The sequence below is a fragment of the Musa acuminata genome, chromosome BXJ1-2 (genome assembly GCF_036884655.1).
Source record: "Musa acuminata AAA Group cultivar baxijiao chromosome BXJ1-2, Cavendish_Baxijiao_AAA, whole genome shotgun sequence".
Lineage (NCBI taxonomy): Eukaryota > Viridiplantae > Streptophyta > Magnoliopsida > Zingiberales > Musaceae > Musa > Musa acuminata.
The window spans coordinates 33,264,729-33,283,339 of NC_088328.1; the positions used below are offsets into that span (position 1 = coordinate 33,264,729).

Genomic DNA, 18,611 nt, shown 5'->3' on the forward strand with positions numbered 1-18,611 from the left:
TACCGTCCATCTGTTTGCACAGGAGAATCTCATTGCCCTACAAATTTCACCAAAGATCCGTGCACGAGACTCTCTCGATGACGCAGCTGCCTTGCAAACCTGATACGTGAGGTTACACCTGAGCTCATGCCAGCATCATTGCACCAAGGAGCGTCACCGAGGAAGATTGCACCATAAACATATGTAAAACGACAGACTATTGAGTCGCCCAGGAAGAATGCACTATAAATACATATACCACCACAGAGTCCATCTCATCATAAAGCATATTTTCCAGCGTGAAGCTCATCCCAGTGATGCGAGACCAAGTTTGGGTAAGTTGATATAATTTATGCCTTGGTCGAGTGTTCACTGCTAGGAGTTTAACTGGACGCAGCTTCAAGTAAGTGAAATTTGTGGACCGGACGTCCTACTTGCTTCTATGGTTGGTTAAACGACAGTGACGACGAGTTGAATTCTTTTGATACTATATTAAATGTTTAGAAGAAGCTGATTTTATTGCCCTTCAATCGAGTTTTGGATTAACTCGGATCACCATTCCGAGGTTGGCCCAAATCGCGCTCATTCTTCCGTGATCTCAATTCGGCATTTGGCCCAAATTGCAAGGGAACGCACGACATAGTTGGTTTTATGTTTGAGCCCATCGCTGACCGTGGACGGCCCATATTGATCGGGCCATCGTTGATGCCCAATTTGTCGTCGCAAGATAATAAACCCTCGCGAGATGAAGGAAACGAAGAAAACCCTACGCCTCCTCTCCATCGTCCGTGTCTCTTCGAAGAGTAGCTGAAGATGGGAAAAGAGTTAGAGAAAATCGCGATTTCGAAGACGAAGAAGAAGCCGCATCGAACCGCCCAAGACCTCGAATCCATCAAATCCGACGTCGTCTCTTTCGCCTCCTCCCTCGGCCTCGTCCCTCCGACGCTTTCCTCATCGTACGGCTTCGACGACTCCGATTTCCGCAAATCCGGACCCCTCAAACCCCTCGATGCCCATGAGTCGAAACTGCCGTCGTCGGTCTCGGCCGCCGGCGATAAGGGTGGAGCCAAGAAGGAACCCGGTTCCAAGGCCCTCCCCAAGCCCCACCCGTTGCAGATCGATCCCTTTGTCAAGACCTCGCATGAGAAGAAAGGCCGGCCGGAAGTTCCCTTGATGAAGGCGAGCTCCCTCTCGGGGCATTGGTACCTCGATGCCGAGGAGCTGGAAGCCAAGGTCTTGGGTCCCGACGGGAGCAAAAAGGTGACGAATTTGGGGATCGGGGAGTTCAAGAAGCTAGTCGAGAAGAAGAAAGAGGTGGCCGAGAGGCTGCTGGCGCAGTACACCGAGGATTATGGGTCCTCCAGGAGGAAGAGCGGGGATATGAGGTTGCTGGAGGTGACGGCCAGGTCAGGGACATCGTCAGACAAGGTGTCTGCCTTCACGTGCTTGGTGGAGGATAACCCTATCGCCAATATAAGGTCACTGGACGCCCTGTTGTGTGAGTTGTTTTCTCGATGAATGAATCTCTACTATTAGTTTCACAATAGCGACACACTGCTCAAAGTTCAAACCAATATATGTGGGCAAAAAGGTCTATTAGGCTAACATTCACCGCAGTTTCTCTAATAGGGTCTGTGATGACTTTTTATGGCTTCACAACTTTGCTGAAGGTGATGAGTTGTTCTAGGCTATCCATATTGGCCATCTGCCCAACTGTTATATCTCAGTATGAACCGAAACAACGTTGACTAGGATCAAATTGATATATCTGCTTGTGTTTATTTCAGGACTTTCAGGAACAAACTAGTGTGATGTGGTTATCTTTGCAATTTGTATTTTGACTAATCACATGGCCGAGGAATTCAAATGTTTTGGAAGGTTATCCTGCTCAGTGTTAGTTTAGACTTGGAGTAACTTGTGTGAGTCGTAGGCAGTTTTGTTTCTAGATTTTTTTTCTTGCTGCAATACTGATTCAACTTTTAACAGTGAATGTTTTTCCCTTGCTACAAAGGTTTTGGTTAGTGAATAAGATGAAAAGTATGGTCCCTAATTGAGTGTTGATATGAAATTGAATTTGATGTGAAGTACATGTTTTACTTCTGGGACTGGAAGTCTTGCTATGGAGTTCATTGTTCCTTGGTTTCATGACAATAATTGGGTAAGAAAGTATATGTGGTTCATAGAATTATGAGCAAGTTAGATTGCAGTTAAACTTTTTAGGTTAGATAATTGGATTCTACATAACATCCTGATATGTTTTTCTTTTTACTAGAGTAAAAGAGAATGGATTGTTGAGTATCTGGCATGCCTTTGCAAGATCAGTAAATTGTCCCTCACAGTGTTGAGCCGTAGTTACAATACCCATCATGAGAAATCTGTTTTCATTTTATTATCGCACTAAACTAGCTGTTCATTAAGTTATAAGAACTATATCAGATTTATCGTGATTGATCGTCACTGCAAATTGGATGTTACTTTGCATGATTTCGCAAAAGCTTTGATACTTGAGACTAGTTTGTAACTGTTTTTTGCTGTAGATCAGTAAGCTAATTAGTTGGTTATTGTACCATTGACTCTAGAAATTCTTGACAAGTAATATGATGCACTTAAAAGCAATCATTTGCACCACCCCATCATGGAACATTTTCTCTTATGCATTTTTTTGGGTTCAGATATCATTGAGAGAATTTTTCATTGAATTGCAGCTATGGTGACATCCAAGGTAGGGAAACGCTATGCATTTATTGGCTTTGAAGCTCTGAGAGAGTTGTTTCTGTTGAGGTCAGATAGATATCCTTGTATCCATTAGCAGTTTGACTACTTTCACTGTTGTATGTTTTATGTGAGTTTGGTATATGGATTCGCTCTGCCTTGGATCTATGTCATTTGACTTGTTTTAGATTTTTATTTCAATGTTATAATTAGCGGTTGCAGTTAGTGATTTAAATAGGTGCTCGGGCGCTTGCCTAAGCCCTCGGGCGAGGCGAGGCTTGAGTGCCTTGTGTGTGCACCAGGCGATGCGCTTCAATGAGGCGCCGCTTGGGCGCTCGCTCGAACGCAGTCGCTGGGCGCTTCGACCGAGCACCCGATTCAATTAAGGCGAACTGAACCGGTTTAAGGCTAGTTCGGTTCGTAGTTTCTTACCTCAAAAGCCACGCTTCACACCCGCGCGACCCGTGGAACCCTAGTGCTGCTTTTGCCTCCATCGCCGATGCTTTCTGCCACTACCTTCGCTGCAGACGCAGCGGACCGAGCCTTCTTCTATTGTTGACGGACGAGTTCGACAGCCCCTCTAACTTCCTTCCGCTGTCGCTTCCTCCCACTATCGAGGGAGAGGAGCGTAGGTTCCTTCGCCATCAACGGACGCCCTCTGGAGCTTTCGTCGTTGCCACTGCTGTTGTCCGCAGCTTTCATCGTTATTGCCATTGCTGTCCGTAGTTTTCGCCGCTGTCACTGCTATTGTCCGCAGCTTTCCTCGCTTCCGTTGTTGTTGTCCATAGCTTCTGCCGTTGCCACTATTATCGTTCATATTGCTATCGTAATTATCTTAAACTAATCCTCCGTTGCTGTTGCTATCTCCCTCTGTTACTGTTAACATTTTTTCTCCCCTCCTCTAACTTTAAGAAATATATTGTTAGCAGTATATTTTTAATTTAATATCATATTTTAATTTAAATAATTATGTTTTTAATTATATTATATATTTTTTATATTTTAATATTTCAGAGAATATTTTTTTTCTCCCTCTCTAACTTAAGTAATATACTGTTAACAATATATTTTTAATTTAATATCATATTTTTATTTAAATAACTATATTTTTTAATTATATTATGTTTTTTATATTTTAATATTTCAAAGCGTCTTGCTTCGCTCAAGCAAGCATCTAGTGCCTTGGCGTTTTGAAACCATGGCGCCTTTTGACGCCTAGCACTTTTTAAATCACTAATTGTAGTATTCAGAGGGCAAATAAAAGTAGATATTTTAATATTTGAAAAATGTAATCAAAGTTTAGTTGACTTAAATATGGGATGAAATTAAGATTTAAGTCATAAGATGCATACAAAGTGTATATGAGAAACAGTTTATGTTGATCTGTCTTATATAAAGCAGAAATAATAGCACTAGGGAAAAAGTAAAACTACACGATGATTGCATTTCATAATATGCCGTTGTGTACGTGGCCGACATATTCTACAGCATGTGGCTACATAAGACACATATGTAGTCAAACTGCATATTGAGGCTGCCGATGCCATATGCAATGGTCATCTCCACAGGCATGTATACAGCTGTATGGATCATATTTTAGAATATTTCTATCTTTTCCTATCACTTCCCTGTCATGCCTCTTTGTTAACGCTTGTTGTTTTAAATATCACACATATCAGACCACTTGTAATTGTGTGCTTATATATCACTTGAAAATTTGCTATTCCACAGGACGTTTAGCCCTTTGCTTGTTATGACCAAAATGACATATTCTATTGCAACTGTCTTTTCAATTGTACTACTTTGTTTTTTTAATTCTAGCCTAGAAACCATACAATGACATGGTTAAACATTATAAATATTTCAATAACAAATGTTTTGAAATTAATGATTTTAGTATACAGCTCACCTTGTATTTAATTATGTACAAATTACATTATCTTATTGATTGTTGCAATGTGCAGCTCAACTTTATTTAATTATGTACCAAATTCATCATTCCGAATGTCGAGTATGTTTCAATTTCTAAAATATGGATAGTTTTTTTCTTCTCTGCTGCTTCTAATGTTTTGTTTTCCACATGTAAACTAGCTTAAATTATTGTCTTAAATGTTTGTTATTCTAGATTGCTGCCAGATCGCAAGCTAAAATCTCTGTTTCAACGCCCCTTGGATAGTTTGTCTGAGACAAAAGATGGTTTCTCTCTTTTACTCTTTTGGTATTGGGAAGAATGCTTGAAGCAAAGGTGTGCATTTACTTACGTTTCAACTTTTCTTGCTTGCTTGAACTTTTGGTCATGAGGTTAGTTAGTAGCATTGGATGTGATTAAAAATCATGCTAGGATTGGTCAGCCTGGGATTAAACATACTCTTAATTAGTCCTTTTGTGTTGTATAGGCTATCTACAGGCTAAATTCTTTATCTAGGGAGAATTGACTCAACTTGTTAAAGAGTTTAGTCTGCCACATCAGTGACACAAAAAAAAAAAAAAAAGAAGAGAAGGAAAACACACATCAACTGATTCTTCATCTGCTTTTCTATAACTTATTTTGGCCATAACTTTTTATGGTCTGATAAGTTGATATTATTGAAAGAATATAAATATAGCCGTTTAAAGATAATGGGATCAGGGGCTATTAATATGGCACTATTGGAGTTCATATACAATATTATATATCCTATTGCATACAGTTCATAAATTAAAGTTAAGATTTGGAGCCAACTGCCATCTCCTTTTTTACAGTTTCAATACGAATGTCTTGCACCTATTTGTATATAATCCGTTACTGTTGTTCGAAATATGCTGCCTTCAGGTATGAACGATTTGTTACTGCACTTGAGGAAGCATTAAAAGATATGTTGCCAAATCTGAAGGACAAGGCAATGAAGGCGAGTTCCTCATTCTATTTCCTCAAGTACTATTACTTATGCAGTACATCCAACCACAATATGCTTGTTAGCACATCTCATTTTCTGTTGAGAAAAAAAAAATTTAGAAATGGTTCTACTGCTTGATGCTAGTTCTAATGCATCATGTTGTACTATTGGAACGATCGATGTCTTTTGGATGGTGGCTTTCTAAATCCTAACATGCATACTTAAGCCCATCCAATCATTTTAAAAAAAATAACATGGAGAATCTTTTTTCCTACAATTCTAATTATTGTGTCTATCGTTAGTCATGAAAGAGGTTACATTTTTTTCATACTGTTGTTGGAGTCACAAGTATTGTAAAAGAATAATCATAATTGTTGAGTTTTGTTATGACTTTATACATTTGCATTTATTCAACCATCTTCCAATTAAAGCATTCTTGATTTTGGTTGGTTGAGGTTTCCTTTAAAGAAGATGGATCTTTGTGTCATTGTAAGGTTTCTCCTTTGAGAATGGGTTGACTAGGGGTTTGAGATATACAAAATGTCTCTTTTGGGTAAGGTTGTGTACATTAATCCTCCTTAGACCCTGAATATACAGGAGTCACATGTACTGAGTGCCAATTTGGGTTTCTATAACACAGCCATGAATTGAAGTGTCACATACTGTACCCTTACAACTAATGGCTGGAAAAATGTACACCCCATGACATACCCTGGTATGCTGACCTTGTACATGTGATGTCATATGCTAAAGTCTCATTTGAAAAGAGAGGGTATTTACTGGATGTATATTGATCATTGCCTGTGCATTGAGTATAGACAGCTCGATACACATCTATATGGACAGGCATGTGCTGTAATGCAATGCCCCAATTTTATTGGCACCTGCAAAGTCTGAAATAAACAATGCTAGAATACAATTTTAGGTCTTCAGACAAACTTAACAATAATAAGTGGTATGAAAATCAATATTGTTAATCTAATAGTTGCTTGCGGACCATGGGACTTTTATGACTGTATAATATGATGTAGCAGGAGCTATATTGCTATAATGAGTTTGTTTTGGCAGAATCTTCATGTTGTTTGATATAGGATAATGGTACTGGTCGCAATTTTCCAATGATATGTTTGTATCAACTTCCATTAAGAAGGATGTTATGATTTATCTTCTCAAAACAATTGTTTCAGGGACTTGGTAGGAGTAGAATATGATATTTTTACAAAGTACATCCCTTTTCTGCTAATAAAGAAAATTGTTATATAATTGTTCTTTGCAGACAGTGTACTTTCTCTTAAAGAGTAAACCAGAACAAGAACGTAGATTGCTTACAGCTATTGTAAATAAAGTAAGTGAACTTTCAGTATCATTTCCTAAGTAAAATTAATTCTCTGCTTTAAAGATAAAGGGAAAGGATTTGAAAAGAAGATTTCTGATTCCTGTGATTTTATCATGAATGAGAAATTGTATTTTTTCTGTATTTGTAGCTAGGGGATCCAGAGAGGAAAGCAGCATCTGGGGCTATGTATCACTTGTCTTGCCTTTTGTCTGCACATCCTAATATGAAGGTAATTTTCGTTTTAGAACTGCCCTGTTTGCTGGTCACTGTTTTGAAGTTGGCTTGGAGGTATTTTTTGTGTGGTTGGCGAATAATGAGCTTGTTTGCTCATTTGTTTATAAAGTGATAATTACTATGCATAGCTATATTTATTGCTTTTTCTTTTCAGATACAACCCCAGCCCTGGAATCTGGTCCTTTCATTCTTAGAATTAATAAAGCCTTTCGTGTGACTTGTGCTATACAGTTGATAGCGTTGGGCTTCTTGTTTTACTGCTTAACGTGCTTGTTTTATTCCTAGTTTTTCTTATATGTTTCTTCATTTCTTTTTATTTCCTCTTTACAACATATAAGAATATATTCTATGAAAAATTTGACGGTGGCTGTTGTTAATGGATGATCAATTTCTTGCTCTTTGAACAATTTGTTGTTAAGGACGGATGTTGTTTCTGTGTTCTGGTTTACAATGGACATTAATCTGTTAGTTAAACGAGGTTTTATGTGGGACAAATGAAAAGCCACCCATATGTGTGTAGGAAATGCATGTTAGAAAATTCAATTATGACTGACAAGTGGAAACATTCACCGGGCTTGCTAGTATTTATTTTTTATTTTACACTTCTATTTTGGACTCACTTTTGCACTGATCTTGCTTGCCAGGCAGTGGTAATTGACGAAGTTGATGCCTTTATCTTCAGACCACATATAGGACTGCGTGCAAAATACCAAGCTGTATGTTTGATCTGTACAGTTCTGTTATTAGCATGATTTGCCAAATTTGGAGTTGCAGTTCATGTGATTTAATTGTTTGCAACAGGGCTTTCTATTTATATTCATCCCATGTCTTCAAGTTCACATTATCTACATATAATTTTGTTCACAATTGAAGATATTTCATGATGGATAATGTTTTAGGTGCTAATTCTCTCCAAGTATTGATAATTGTTAGAAATGTCATAAATATGGGGAAAAAAAAGAGGTTCCAGAAAACTGTTTTGGATTGTATGGTTATTGATTAATATTGCATATTTAGTTTTTTTGCACCTGCAAATATTCAGTATGCAGAATACTCTTTTTGTTTGCATGTCAACAGCAGCAGTAAGCCAGTATTATCTGTTTGTGTTGGTTGCATGGTAAGTCTTTTTGTAGCAAGTGGAATTCATGATGGTATTTTGACTCCTGATAAGCGTAAATGCTGCACCAGTGTTCTTTTTTTATTTTAGAAAATATCTAACTGATTGTCATGCTCATTTTTTCTCTGTTTCTTTATTAACTTATGTATAAAACAAAAACACTATCCATTTAGAGATTGTCCATGATTTTATTGGTTAGGCATAACAAAACAAATTTATGCATATTTATAAATGATTCAGAACCATCACATTCTTTCTGTCAAAAAATCAGTGTTTGGCCAATTCTCAATTTATATTCACCAAGTGTGTTGCAAAGACTGATCTGTTAGTAGGTAGTGGGAAGGGGCACTACCGACTGCATTAAGGAACATGAATATATTCAATTTTTGGAAACTAATTAACTTAGTTTTGTCAGACATGCAAGTTTTTCAATAATGAAGCTGTAGACACAATTAGATAAGTACTTTTTCTTTGTTGCCATCCACGTGTCTTGGTATTATGAAGTTATATAGCATCTTACAGACCATGATCCATTATATTTTCAGTTGTTTTCTTCTATGACACATTTTGATACTATTCCATTTTGCTACTATATTCGGCTAACCTTATTGTGAATTTTTATATAGGTTAATTTCTTAAGTCAAATTTTTCTCAGCAAAAAAGGGGATGGACCTAAAATTGCAAAACAGTTGGTTGATGTATATTTTGCGCTCTTTAAGGTAGAGTTATGAATTTGCTTTATAGTATTTCATACGGAGCATCATCATGTCATTAGCATGGTTTATGTGTGATGTCTTTTTTATTCCTTTTGCCCTTGCAGGCATTACTTGTAGTTGGGATTTTATGGCTTTGTTGTTGTCGTTGTAGATAATACTTGTAACATGTGAACAATCTTTCTCATGTTTCTTCTGGTTAGACTGATTATATAACATGGGATGTTTTCCATATTAAAAGAAGTGTATAGTAGAGAAGACACAGGTCAATACTTCAGTTATGGAGGTAGCTGTTAAACATAAGAACTAAATGCTCTAAGTTAAGGATGACGGGAAGGTAGTAATAGTTGGCCACTTTTTGGCATACTATAGAGAAGAGTAGGGGTGTGTGTCTGTGTGTACCATGCTAGTCCGTCGTGTTGGCATCGTCTCATGCATAGCACGAGTATAGCCAGTGTTCTCATTCGCCTAAGCGCTCGAGCATGGCGAGGCTCAAGGGCCTCAAAATGGTTTAGACGAGCCATTTGGATTGGGCACTGCTTAGGTTCACCTTTGCCTCGTGACACAATCCCCTCGTCACTACCCATGCATACCCTCACGAGAAACACTAAGCTTCCTTGTCTCTAGTGACACTAGCAGCACTTTTCGTCAAAGCTATCATCGATGAACAGGAGGCTTTCCTCTAAAGTAATCAGCGCTGCATCCGAGTCTTCTCACCGACATTTAAGCCGTCGTACTTGAGCCTTAATGTTGTCAGGTGCTCCGGGACCGACACTTTCATTACTTGGACCAGAGTCTTCTACCAAAATTTTTGCTATCGTACCTGATTCTTTCTACAGATATTTTCACCAAGGTATGCAGTTTCGAATAATACCGCTCGTACCAGTCCGTCAGCTGACCGGTACACTGACCGCCCGTTACCGGACGGTATATATATATATATATATCGAACAGTATATCGTTCGGTATACTGTATCGTACAGTACCGAGCGAATGTCGAAACACCAGTACGGTATGATATTTCAAACCTTGGTTTTTACTATCAGACACAAACCTTCCTGCTGTGAATTGCTCCAAGCCTGTTGATTCTTTCACTGCCGGACCCAAGCCTTAAAGCAGATGCTTTCGCCTCTCATTTCCACTGTCGTCTGTAGAGTACTCCTCCCTCTCCAAATCTTTAACTGATTGTAAATGATGGTAAATTTTTATTCTGGTCTGCCAAATGCTAATGAATGAATGAGTTTACAATTTGTATTTTCTTTGAAATTCCATGACATAGACATTGAAAAAAATCAACTCTGTTTCCTAATTGAGATTTTCTTGACACTCTGGGATATGTTGCTGTACTATTACCATTTAAGATCTCAAGACAATCTGTTAAACCTAGTGATAAATAGTGTAGTGACCTTGGAGGTTTTTGTATGCTCCTGATTTAGTTGTCTCTTTCATATAATGCTATATTTTTTTGCTTTTAACTTTTGATGGTAGGCAACAATTGTTGTCATGGATTTTCTGTTGAATATTGCATATTGTCAATTCTTAGACATTTCATTTGCATATTGACAATGCTTAATATGTATTTCTTTCTTAGATTTTCTGTTAAATATTGCATATGATACATTTTAAAGACTGCATTTTCAGATACTAATTTCAGAGGCTCAAGATGGACAATCCAACAAGAATGACAAAAAAAGTGGTTTAAATGTGAAGGGAAAGGGGAAAAAAGGCAAGACTGATTCACTGAAAACTCTTAGAAAAAACAAAAATGAACCTTCTTTGGAGTCTAATATTGAGATGGATTCTCGCCTTCTCTCTGCACTGCTAACTGTGAGTATGCCAATTGGTTCTTAAACTCATTGAAAATTTGACATGTAAAATTATATATCAAGTGCCTACAGTCTTCAAATAGAATTATTGAAAGATCTACTGGTATTGTTTTGTTGCTTTTACATGGTCATCTTTTTCCAGAATGATAAACACAGTAAAGGATAACATCAAGGCTTAAGCATGAATCCTTGGGAAACATATATAGTTGTACTGTAGGGCTCATGCATGGTCTTTTTGGCAGATATCTTTTGCACATCGAGTCAACTTTTCATGAAAAAGCTTGTAGATTTCTTATCTTGTTTTTTTGATTGAGTATTCTGGATTTAATGAACTTAAAATCAGATGTCTGATGTTTACTCAATTTTACAGGGCATTAATAGAGCATTTCCTTTCATTGCAAGTGATGATGCGGAAAGCATTATAGAAATTCAAACACCTGTACTGTTCAAATTGGTGAGGTTATGGACTAGTCATTCAGAGCAGCTAGGACTTTTATGATGTTGTGGATATGACAATCATATTTAATCTTATCCTGTTGAATGCAGGTCCATTCTAAGAATTTTAATGTGGGAGTTCAGGCACTGATGCTGTTGTATCAGATATCTTCCAAGAATCAGATTGTTAGTGACCGTTTTTATCGTGCTGTCTATGCAAAGTTACTGACTCCTGCTGCGCTTACTTCCTCAAAGGTAGTTGTCCTTCAATACTTTTGTTCATGCTTCGTTTTTTTCTCATCTGAATTTTATACTGTTCATTTACCTATTTATTCAATCAATAGATTGTCGTGGCTTTATTATTTTCATATTGCAGACAGGTTTTCTGAGTGCACATCATACAAAACGAGTTGTTTCATCATTCAGAATACTGCTGATAGACATAATTATTTCAGCAAATGTTTTCAATATCAGAACACAAATAAATTAAATTTATTTAATGAATCTCTTTTATGGTGAACCTTGTGGCATTTTCTGAGGCATCTCTAATAAATTTTTTTTGGGTGCAATGATGAGGTTGCTACCTTTGTGGGCGTCATAGGTCTGAATAATGCATGTCTCTTCAAGTGCACAATTAAGACTGCACAAATATGTTCCCACGTAGTGTCTGCAGTGGTGGGTGTGGTCATAGATCTGAATCATTTAAAGTCTCTGCAGTGGTGGGAATTTTGTGCCAGTGCTGCCTACTGCTTTTGTAAATTTATTTGGCGGTTATTGTTTATCATCTAGTTAAATAAAAACCCTCTGAATTTTTTGGAAATAAATTAAATGTTGTGCCCATATGGACCATTTTTTCTATACATGGTTTTACTTGGGGGACTAAGCAAAGAAATAACAAACCTTTAGGTTTTTAAATGAATGGTTGAGGAATGGCATTTCTGTCATTTGAACCATGTGCTTTCATGCATCTTCTGTGCATGCCGTCTTAGCAGACTAGCAGATTGCTGGTTTTTCCGGATGAACCTTGCATAGCACTCATGTAGGCACCTTTTCTTTGTCTGACAATGTTCCTCCGCTTTTCATTTTTATGTGGCGAACTAAACATTTTCTGTTGCTGTTTCAGCCAGAAATGTTTCTTGGGCTATTGGTCAAAGCAATGAAGAATGACTTGAACATGAAGCGGGTAGCTGCCATCTCGAAGCGCCTTTTACAGGTTTAATATTACTTTTCACGTAGCATTTGTTGGATTTGACTGCATTCTGGAAATGTAGTCGTTGTTGGATAAAAATGAAACTTCCTCTTGTAAAAGTATGTGATCATATGTTTTATTATTTCTGCTTCATTTTTTTCCCTTGGTTTAACTGATATGTGATGATCTGACAAAAGTCTGTTTCTATCATTTGACAGAGCTTAGACTTTTGAACACATAAATCTTTGAGATGATATCTTAAATGAAAGTTGTATCATCTCAATAATGGTTTTGTAATCTACGAGTTGTACCTTTCTCAAGATATAGTTTGGATTGAATTCTCCTGGCAGATTAATTGTTTAAGAATTACTTCTTACATCAAAATTTTAGTATTTACGTGCTATAAGTGAACATGTAATTCATGACTTTTGGTTTAATAAAGCTTGGGTGGTGGTGTCATTCTAAATGCTACCTATATGGGTACCTAATACTTGGAACCACCAGAGTGAAAATTACTTTGTTGCTGATTTCAGACCAATTATATGATAAAACAGCTTTAGTGATCTAATTAGATTATGATTGTCATGTTTTGCTATAGTTTCTTGGTATTGTAGGTTATAACATGTCGAAGAAGGCATATATGCCGCAAGTATTTCAGTTAACTACATTAGACCAACTCTTAGCTTCATGGGGTTCAAACACTGGTGAGGCTATGATAAAAGAGGTGTTTAGAATTGACAAGCTTGATTGTCAGGATCCGAGCATTGTTTAGTCAGAATGAATTGGAAGACCACCTCTCGTATGCTTGTTCTGTATGAAATAAAAATACATTGTAAGATCAGATTCAATTATATTTTAGTTTCTAAATTGTTTATTTTAGATGTTCCATGCTGCTTGAGAGGACTTTTAACCAATTATTTGGTTCCATTTTCCAAAAGTAATTTCTATAAAGCTTTACCAGCAGGCTTGTTTCCTTACAGCATAAATGCTGATGTGTATTTTAAACGGACAAGTGAAAGGATAATCAATTTGTCTTCTTTGTGATTTTAATTTAATTAGTTTCTTTTTACATAGGTTGCGCTTCAAAGGCCCCCTCAGTATGCTTGTGGGTGCCTGTTTATATTATCTGAAGTTCTTAAGGCAAAACCACCTTTATGGTATGTTATTTTTAATATTGTGGCTAAATCTGGGCAAAACAATTATTATTTATGTTTGTTGAATAAAAGTTCTGCTCTGATGCTTTACCTGACAAATTGTCAGGGCTGTTATCCTACAAAATGAGACTGCTGATGATGATATTGAGCACTTTGTCGACGTACCAGAAGATCCTGAAGATTTAGCCAGTGGTTCTATTGTGTCACAACATGATAAAAATTCACATGAGTATGAAAAGGATCAGGTCTCTGAAGGTGAAACTGGTTTGGAAGATAGCCTAAAAATCAATACAATAAGAAATCACAGCTTAGGAGGTGATCAAGCACTTCATACAGGGTCCACACTGCCTGCAGGCTACAATCCACGGCATAGAGAACCATCTTACTGGTACTTATTTGTTTCTTGAGCACATTAATCATACTGATAAAGTGTTTTCACATTGAATTCTTGCTTACTGTGCATTCTTATCTTCTAGAAACATGATTTTTTTGCAGAATAATTTTGTTTAGTTGACATTTATATTGACAATAAATCAATCCAAATCAAACTGATTGGTAGGACTCCCACCCACACCGGGTGCTGTTCTTTGTATCGGACAGACCATGGGAATGAATGACAATTTCAAAATGTAGCAGATCCTGGCGTTCAATCTTTTGGGGGATCTTAATGCCCATTGGAAAGCTTATCTAGGTGACCAGGGTTTGAGCCATGGAAATAGCTGCTTTTTTACTTGGGCAGACCTGTAAAAAATGAATAGAACAAACCTAATTACAGATTAAAGACAGTAAAACAGTAAAAACCAAAGCAAAAGAACCTTGAGGGCCAAAAAAAAAGGATTTGACATACACTATAAGAAAGAAATTCATATAAAAAACATGAGTGCAAAGCAATTGAAGTAGAGAGAGCATATAAAATAATTTAATGCAAAATTTTGGAACTAACAAAATGAATAAATCAGATCAACATTGCTCTTATGCCACTGCTGCTCTTTGTCTTCAAGCTGGAGACAACAAGACAATCTTGCTGTTGTGCAAAATTCTTCATCAGCATTATTTGGGGACTCCAACAAATAGCAATGCCTTACACTGGCATTGGCAGCAGGATACTGGAAGCTGACACAATTAGGGAGGGATGTTTGGGAGGGGCAAGGGAGAGATCAGACAGTTGTGGAAATTGAAGGTGCTAAAACATGAGCACCGGTTGTAGGGTTGGTGCTTGGTGACATGACTGATTGGACCAAGCCATTGGATCTTGTGCTACTGTTAAATAGTATAATGCTTCTCATGAAGCATTCAGTTTGTTTTCAGTTTGGATTCTTTTAGCCAGCTAAACCAATATTTAACCAAATACTTCATGCACCTAAACCAAAATTGAACCACTCATCTAAATAAATCATGCAGAACAGTAATGGCAGAATCAGTTGTGGGTTGATGACTGCAATACCAACTGTCAGGAATGAATGTCCAGAAGACAACTCATGAGCAGAAAGGCAGCTCGAAATGGAGAGCTGGAGGGTCAATGTCTTTGAGCTGGAGACACTGATGACGTAACAGGAAACCATGTGCCTACTATGGTGACAACATTGCTGTTAGATGTGTGTGGTTGAGCTTGAAGTACCAGCTCAGTATTGAACTTTCATGGTTCTAGCCACCTAATTGTCCATGTTGCCATGTGCCTGCATGAAAGAGAAACATACTAGCACACTCTTTAGCCTTGGCAGCATGATCTTATCAGTCTTCTAATTCTTTTCTGCTCTTTTAACAATGATTGAATTCACCCTTTTTTCTGTCGCATTTTGGAGAGCTTTTTTTTTATCCTTGATTCAATGACATTAGATGCACAAGCATGAAATGAATTGCATTAGTGTAGTTGTAGGGGGCCTTCTACATCTAGGTATGCATGTAGCTTCCTTTTCAATCCCTTGGGACATGTTGCCCTTGTGGTCATGCAGGCCGCTGGAGCTTTCTCATTTATTTATGCACATTGCTGATCAATCTTAATTCTCTTTCATAATTCATAGTTCTTGACGTACTCAACTAGAATATTGCTGATAACTTTGTGCATGTTTTGCTAATAGCAATGCAGACCGTGCAAGTTGGTGGGAGCTGACAGTATTGGCATCGCATGTGCACCCATCGGTTGCAACCATGGCCAGGACTGTGTTATCTGGGGCCAACATTGTTTACAATGGTGACCCTCTAAATGATTTGTCTCTTACTTCTTTTATCGACAAGTTTATGGAGAAGAAACCGAAACCAAACCGAAAAGCTGAAGGAAGTTGGCATGGTGGATCTCAAATTGCACCTGCAAGAAAGGTTTGTGGTGTTTTCTAAAACCTAATGTTGTCCTTGATTGGAAATCATGTAGTAGTGTTAGCTTTCTCAACAGATAATTTTTCTTGTTACATTCCACAAATCACTGCACAGTGGGTTTAAGCTCTTTTTCTGTCTTCTTTTTGTGACTTCTAGAAGCTTACTTGAATTTACTTGGGAGGGTATCTCTATCGGATTACGGTACAAGGTAGAATGAACTTTCCAGCTTTATATACTGTAAATGTTCTATGACCATACTAGTATCCGTTTTTCTGTCGTACAATCACTGTCCTCCATCCTTCCCTCTTGCTGATGTCGTTCATTTGATCTCGAACCTGGTTTGGGTCATTCACTTGTTTTCTTTACTATTTTGGTTGACATATGTAGCTGGAAAACGTAGCTAGATTTATGATAATTTTTGCAAGAATTGCTGTCCTCACCTGATGTCTGTGCTGTTTAGCACAGACTTCGGCGGCAGTGTCCGTTCGTCATACTGGTCCATTAAATGGAGTACTTTCAGTTCTTTTATGTCGATCCTTTATTTTGTTTCTCTGTAGCCATTCTTATATTTCATATGATTTACTAATTAATATGGTTCATGACACTCTGAGTGGAATTTTTTGCTTTTGTGTAGATCGACGTGAGCAATCATCTTATTGGTGAAGATATTCTACAGCTAGCAGAGGATGAAGTGGCCCCTGAAGATGTTGTCTTCCACAGATTCTACATGAACAAAACAAACACGTCAAAGAAGCCAAAGGCAAAAAGAAAAAAGGCTGCGCAAGATGATGAGGATGCAGATGATCTTTTGTTGGATGCAAGCGACGATAGTGAAGAAGAGGAGATTGATAACATGATGGGATCTGGTCCTCTTCCTGTGGAAGATGCTGGTGAAGATTATGACTATGATGATCTCGACAAAGTTGCTGTTGAGGATGATGATGATTTGCTTGGAAATGGTAGTGATGCAGAGACAGGTCCTTCAGCAAATCTCATTTCACGCGAAGATGGTGGGATTGCAAATGATGATGATGACGGCAGCATTGATACATGGAATAGTGATTCCGAGGGAGGTGTCGATGATCTTGCTGATGTTGGTACCGATATGAATGATGATGGCATTAATGATAATGATGACAAAAGTGAGGTACCTGATGATAAAGTTGGTAAGCGGAGGAAACATAAGTTGAATGGTAGGTCTCGAACATCACCATTTGCTAGTATTGAAGAGTATGAACACCTCCTGAGTGACAAGGGGGATAGCATCGATAAGTTGAGATCACATAAGAAGAAAAAGAAGAAAGTATCTAATTGAGTGTTTCAGAAAAAAAATGTCACGATTTCCTAGTGTAACCTGTAATGGGTTAGAAGACTGTGTTTGGTTACTCGGTTGAAAGAAGAGTAGTGGGCAGAAGAGAAGGGGAAGGGAAAGGGAAAGGAGGGGAAAGATTTGTGTTTGTGTTGATGGAATCAAGAGAAGGGATCACATTGAACTCTCCTTCCTCTGCAAAGCTGCCCAGTTTTAGAGAGAGCCAATATGGATTTTGGTAGGCTCTGGTTCTCTTTGTTTCTTGTCCTAACTATGTTGACAACACAAAAGGAGGGGGCTCTTCCTTTTGTTCTTGTTAATGTAGCCAAAAGAAGCAGCCCCTTTTTTTTGGGTCTCGCCCCATTTTGTTTGGAACTAGCAAGCTTTCTAATAGTTGAGTCTGTGTCGGAGGGACAATGGAATAGCAAAATTGGATTATACCCCCCTTGTGTTTTAATAATATTTGTTTTTTTTTTCTTTAAATATGTCTGCTTTATATATTTGTTCTTTTTTTTTCCTTTGCCCACAAAATATACTACTGAGCAAGAACCCAACCGGCGCTTTGTGACTCGACTATCGTCCAAGCTTGCCTACGGTTGTATTATTGTATCCGAAACAACCACGGGATGGCTGCTCCGCTGGTCCCACATTTACGGGATGCCGAATTGGGGTCAGAGACATATGAGATTGGTTTAAAAACCCTCCACGTCTGAAGCAAAAGGGCCTCGGACCCGACAGTATCGGGCTATCGTACTTTAGTATGATCCGAATGGTCGAGATGACTCCGACCCCTAAATTGTGCGTCCGAGCACGTGAGGTGAGCTTACCGCGTTGCAGTTTGGCGACAAAGTGCCCCCAAAAAACGACATTTTGGCCCAAATCCTCGAGTTCTTGTCATCCTCCACGGTGACTAGATTCCAATAAGTTGTATTTCCATGTGATCTTTCGTTACGCCCGACCCTCCACCTCAGCCTGTTTGAGAAGAAGAGGTGTAGCGAAGGGCAGATGACCGAGGAGGAGGAGGAGGAGGATGAAGAGATGAGATTAGGAGGAGTATACTATCAGGTGGACGTCCAACCCAACTCCCCTTTCCGCCACTACCGGCCCAACGCAACAACTTCGCCGCCGTCGGCACCATCCTTAGCTACGACCGCCGCTCGTTCCTCGCCTGCCTTGGGACTCATATGTGATTTTGGGATGGGAAAAGAAAGTTGGGTTTAGCTCGTGGTTCGATCACCCGGATGGCGGACGGGTTGAGCAGACCCAAGGACCCAGCGATGTGGGCTTGTTTGGTTCCGAACCGTAAAACATATCTGGGTTCGTTCACCGGTTAGTGAGCTTACCACATACGTGTCTGGCGACAAAGAGGCCCAAAAAACAAAATTTTGGCGTCAAATCCACCAAATTTTGCGTTCTTA

At 38.3% G+C, this 18,611-nt stretch overlaps 1 protein-coding gene across 1 annotated transcript; it reads left to right on the forward strand.

Moving 5' to 3' along the window:
• The first annotated feature begins 720 nt into the window (after positions 1-720).
• On the forward strand, positions 721-17,691 carry LOC135611184 (protein SLOW WALKER 2-like). Its single transcript, XM_065106647.1, has 16 exons — positions 721-1,477; positions 2,685-2,760; positions 4,817-4,936; positions 5,504-5,579; positions 6,844-6,912; positions 7,052-7,132; positions 7,782-7,853; positions 8,881-8,973; positions 10,609-10,794; positions 11,164-11,247; positions 11,340-11,483; positions 12,352-12,441; positions 13,492-13,574; positions 13,678-13,959; positions 15,650-15,887; positions 16,519-17,691. The coding sequence occupies exons 1-16, from the start codon at positions 793-795 to the stop codon at positions 17,197-17,199; spliced, it is 3,060 nt and encodes a 1,019-aa protein (XP_064962719.1). The 5' UTR covers positions 721-792; the 3' UTR covers positions 17,200-17,691.
• Positions 17,692-18,611: the final 920 nt, after the last annotated feature.

What these genes read in the sequence shown, in the direction of transcription:
- LOC135611184 (XM_065106647.1), top strand. Translation starts at nt 793, where the DNA reads ATGGGAAAAGAGTTAGAGAAAATCGCGATTTCGAAGACGAAGAAGAAG. An exon ending in TATATTTTGCGCTCTTTAAG is followed by an intron (nt 8,974 to 10,608) that starts GTAGAGTTATGA and finishes CTGCATTTTCAG; the next exon opens with ATACTAATTTCAGAGGCTCA. An exon ending in AAATTGCACCTGCAAGAAAG is followed by an intron (nt 15,888 to 16,518) that starts GTTTGTGGTGTT and finishes GCTTTTGTGTAG; the next exon opens with ATCGACGTGAGCAATCATCT.